The sequence below is a fragment of the Carassius gibelio genome, chromosome A19, assembly GCF_023724105.1.
Source record: "Carassius gibelio isolate Cgi1373 ecotype wild population from Czech Republic chromosome A19, carGib1.2-hapl.c, whole genome shotgun sequence".
Taxonomy (NCBI): domain Eukaryota; kingdom Metazoa; phylum Chordata; class Actinopteri; order Cypriniformes; family Cyprinidae; genus Carassius; species Carassius gibelio.
Genome location: NC_068389.1, coordinates 23,150,147 through 23,155,475, shown reverse-complemented (window position 1 = coordinate 23,155,475; position 5,329 = coordinate 23,150,147). Strand labels below are relative to the sequence as shown.

General features: G+C 38.4%; 1 protein-coding gene across 1 annotated transcript in view; it reads left to right on the top strand.

Moving 5' to 3' along the window:
• Positions 1 to 217: 217 nt before the first annotated feature.
• LOC127934991 (C-type lectin domain family 4 member E-like) overlaps positions 218 to 5,329 on the top strand; it is an 18,746-nt gene continuing 13,634 nt past the window's right edge. The window contains exon 1 of the mRNA XM_052532570.1: positions 218 to 355. Within this exon, the coding sequence (XP_052388530.1) occupies positions 268 to 355 (88 nt within the window). The 5' untranslated portion in view covers positions 218 to 267. The remainder of the gene's footprint in view (positions 356 to 5,329) is intronic.

Below are 5,329 nucleotides of genomic sequence, written 5' to 3'. Positions count from 1 at the left end.
CACAAATAATTCTAATTAGCTGTCAAATAAATAAGTATTTTAGGAGGTGGCATAAACTGCTTCAGCAAAATCTAAAATCGACATTTTATTATTCCTTATTTTCAAAGACTATCACTTATCCAAACATGTAATTGCTCTGTTTTATTCATAACTTCCTGTCTTTATTAATAAAGATGACACTTTATGTGACTTCCTTATTCTCAGCAATCTCAACCAGCACTAGTCTCATAGGGCACATATTTTGTCTCCTTAGATAGTAGTTCTGTCATGTCTCATGATGTGGATTCAGTGTATGAAAATTCTAGCTTCATACTTCAAACAGTTGCTTCAGGTGAAAAATGCTCTCGATACAAAGGTAAGGCTTAGATATTAGGAGTATGCATTAATTTCTATTTTAATGATTTAGGACTGATTTTCATTTGGTATACAAATGTATATACACATGATTTGATCTGTTCATGATGCATTTCCTGGGAATCCAATACAAGTCAACACTGTCATTTAAATAAAATAAAAAAGAAGGTCTTTAAAATAATTTCTGTTTAAATATTTTCTGTGCATGCACATAAAATAATGTGGTGTATTTGGTGTAATGTGTTACCGGGATGAGTCACTAGGACTCTGCTACTCCTCTGCATTGTGTTGTGTAGTGTAGTGTGGAATAAAGACTGGAGTCTACTAGTTCAGTGGTTTTTCTTTTAAGAGGCTGTGTAATCTGCATAAGTTAGATGTTGTTATCAATTGTTGTGCAATCAATTTGCCAACTTCTGCTCACTCTGCACTATGGCTGTCACTTTTGTAAAAAAAGCATTTTCGATTTTTAAGACATAAGTGTTCATTGAATTGATTGTAAAATCGATTTTCCATGTCTAAAAAAAGAGGTTTCCTTTTTCAACACCAAATAACAGACGAACGTAAAGAGAGTGCTGGAAACACACAAGTCAGCAATATTTCTTATTTATTGGCATTAGAGCTGTAATCGGGCCTTAAGTTAGGCCTGACAGGGCCCGAGCCAGGCGCAGATTTATGGGTGGCCCACCCAATCCGATTATCTGTGTATGTAATCTGTGTGTGACCTAAACACCAGTAAAAACATGTTTGATAGCATTTGGTTGTTTGCCTTGTGAATATATATAACACATAGCATACCAGTTTTCTTCTGTCATGATTCTTTTTAAAACAAAGAATCAGCTGGTTCTCTTGTGAATTTTTTTTTTCTGCACGGGCCGGCTACAGGCTCTCCGTGCGCGCACTGACTTAAAAGTGGCGTAACGCCACTACACTGTGAAACACACATACTCCGTGTGTGCAGTGCTTGACTGATCCACGACTGTAGGCTACCACAAACACATACTCACTATTGGTATTTCAAATCCAGAAGTTATCAGAAACTAAAAAAAAAAAAAAAAAAAAGGTTTGTCAGCTTTGCGATTCTCTTTGTACATACACTCTTTAATAGACGTTTTAACACAATTTAAACAACGTATTATTCAGCGCTACTTATATAGATTTATATATTAAGTTGCTCAAACAAGTGGTAAAATATTTAACCATGTAGTATACTTATATTAAAATCACAAACATTTCAAATTAAAACTTAAAACTGACAAAAACAGCCGACTATCATGCCTTTCCTTTTGCACTTAAGTTTTAATACAATGCTTGCTTAAATATTGCATGTCACAAAGAAATTGTTTTTTCACCTCCACCATGAATGAGATGAGAGTTTTTCATTATGTCACCTTGTTGAAGTAAATTTTATTTTATTTTTATCACCATGGAAGAGTTCATACAGCTGGTGGGGGGGTCGAGCGGCAGTGTGTCTGGGAACCGTAACATTTTTTTTAAATTCTCTCCTCTCTCATCTCTGTCGCTCTTCATCCTTCCATCTCATTTTCTATCCTTCCATCTCATTTTCTCTCGCCTCGTCTGTCTGTCCTTACCCCAAGTTTCCTGCAGCCACCATGAGCGGTCCCCCAGAGGGGAGGGGGGGAGGTGGGCGTAGAGTGCAGTCTCTAGTGTAACCCCCACCCTGCAAGGGGCTATGGTGGTATGTGACCAATGGGGCGGGGCCGAGAGCCGTGGGAACGGAGCGAGGCCGGTAAAGTGATTAGGAAATAAGCGACACCTGCTCCACTCACCGGTCTCCAGTCCCACGGAGGCCATGACATACCTCGACAAAATTATCTTGTGGCTACGACATATCACGTTCCCACAAGTTATTATTTCGTGGCCATGACAAAACTAAGTAGACCGAACAAGTCGCCTTGTCTTGCACAAACACACACACACACACACATCAAATACTGTAGATTTCTGTTTATCTCTAAGCTCATCGAAAACAAAAGCATACTGAAGCAAACTGAGACAGTCAAAAGAACACTTTAGTACAGAGAAGAAAATAATGCAGAAAATAAAATAAAACTTGTGGATAAAGTGGCACTCAGCGGACAAAAGGTGCAAATACACTTGTCAGATGCGGCAGAGCCTAGGTTGAAACTGAGACAGTCTAAAGAATACTTTAGTACAGTGAAGCAAACAATACAGAAAATCTAAATTCCTCCACACTCTACACTTTTTTATAATTCTTTGATAATTGTAAAGATAAAATAACATCTTACACACTTTCTGAAAATCGTATTTTTATGTATTTTACACCAGAGGTCATAAATCAGACTTAGGCTGTATTTCATGAGACATGGTTCTCTATTGATGCTTCACTCGCACTGCATCAGATAAAACACTATGGGAAAACAAATTTTCCTTAGATGACTGAAGCCTTTTCAATAACGCATTGTAACTGCACAGCCATTGGTTTGTGCTCTGAAAAAAACGAACCAATGGCTCCGCAGCAGAGTGGGGCCATCTGATTATATAAGAAGCCATTTCACCATATTCTAAGATTTCTTCTCCTTCAACTACGTTGACGTTCTTTGCTGAACTACGAGACTCGAAGCCTCTCGCCGTAGAATCACCTTCATAGTAGATTCGCAGTGAATCCCTCTGCTTGGCTGATTCGCCACTACTCCGCCACCTTCAGCATCGTAGCAACAGGATCGCCTTTATGGGCAGTCCCCACACAGAGAATACACATTCACTGAAATGGAATGCTCTCCTGTTTCTCCTCTCTCAGTGAGACTTGGAGAGAGAAACAGTGGAGTCAGGGAACTAAGCAACTGGGTCCTTCTGAACAATCTCAAGCTGGTACTGAGCCCACATGCTCGCTCGCCCCAATGCACTTTGATCTGGCACAGAAGGGTAATGAGCTGCACAATAACTGAGACAGAGTGGTCACTGAGAGCATGAGTCTTGCTCTTCTCCGCTCATGGACCGTCTTCAATGAAGCAGCCCAGCTCAATCAACTATGTCAGTTTGCAGGTTGTATTGTAATCTCACAATTTTAAAGAGTTCTTAGCAGTGATCTAAGCTTTTGATGGACAGGTGCTTTCTGACCGGGAAGTACAGACGCCACTCAGTGGCGCGCATATTGGAAAGCTCTCACGCTGATTTGTATTACTAAATATGTAAATAATATTTGACCTTCAATCGTCTCACAAGCTGGCTTACTTCAAGCTGCCTTGAAGGACAAGAGTTCAATCTTTACAGACTGAGACGATGTCTTAATGGAACATGCTCTTTACTTAATATCCTAATGATTTTTAACATAAAAAGAAAAATCAATAATTTTGACCAATACAGTGTTTTTTTGTTTTTGCTTGTTAGTTTAGATTTTTGACTATCGCTAAAAATACCCCAGGTAACTTAAGATTGGTTAGGTGACACATATTAGGTGAAAGAGATCCGGCTGATAAAATGTACAATTAATTTTTTTTTATTTTAAAAAAAACTTTGGAATCCCTGCATTACATGTAAATAAGAAATAACGTGAATGTTTTATATAGGCTATTTTAGAAAGGAATATTGAAAAGATGAAAAGGAGAATTAGAGAGAGAGAATCAATAAATTATGAATAATTTATTGCTATTGTGTGAATAATATGTAATCATGCAATCAATAAAAAAGTAACGTAGTCTGGTTACGAGTATTTTAAAATGTAATTTAATTTCAAGTTCTTCAGTTTTGGAATCTTATTACATAACCCAGTTTACATCTAATCAGTTACTACCCAGCTCTGTGTGTGTATATATATATATATATATATATATATATATATATATATATATATATATATATATATATATATATATATATATATTAGGGGTGTAACGGTTCACAAAATTCACGGTTCGGTTCGATACGATACACTGATGTCACGGTTCGGTTCGGTTCGATACGTTTTAGATACAGCAAAATGTAAAAACATCTCAACTTTTCAGAATGCCGCAAGCGCACCGCGGGTCATGTGACAAGAACTAACCAATCAGCTTCATCCTTTCCCGTAACAACGTTGAGAGCTCAGCCAAGATGAAGGATCAGCTGATCATAGTTGTATATGGATTGCAATTTTGAAATAAATTTAGTAGCAGCGCTACTGCAAGCGATTTTTAGAGCTGCAAATCCATTTATCCTTTGCTGAAATTTCCGCGTCTCATGGAGAGAGCACGTCATTGTTGCTTAGCAAAGACAGACACCTCATGAGCGCTTCTGCCCAAGCGCTTTGGAAAGGAGGAGAAAGACGCGCTTAGCGTTTTCCATGCGTTTTTAGGCACGATATGTGAACGGCCCCTAAGGCGCTCGCTCACTCAGCACGCGCTGAAGGCTCGTTGCAAAATGTCGAATGCATTTAACAGACCAGAAATATAAGATCCTAAAATAACCAACAGGTCTGGTGTTTGGGTTGGATTCCCTGTAAGCTATAGTTTCTAAATGCTGCAGGGATAGTTTGCTGCGTGCATGTTTCTCCTTTTTTTCGTCTTTTCCCAGATAGTACTGACGCATATATCCCAGATATTCCCGCTGGTGTTTTTTTTTTTTTTTTTTTTTTCGCTGGTGTACCCTGTCATGTTGCAGATGCGACATACCGTTGTTTTTTTATCCACCACTCTCTTGCCATCACCATTATAGCTTAAAGGGAATCCAAAGTGCACCCAAACACCAGACCTGTTGGTTATTGGAGGATCTTGTCATTTCTAGTCTGTTAAACGCATTGGCTATTTTGCAACGAGCCTTCAGCGCGTACTGAGTGAGCGAGCGCCTGCTGAGTAGCCTAACATAAACATATAAGATGGTGTTTTTTTCTTCTTCGGGAGTGTCAGGGGCGTTGCCTGTTACGTTGTTTGGGTTATTGGGCTACCTTGTTGAACGCATATCATTATATTTCTCTCTCTCTCTTTTTTTTTTTTTTTTTTTTTTAATATAATTAATTACT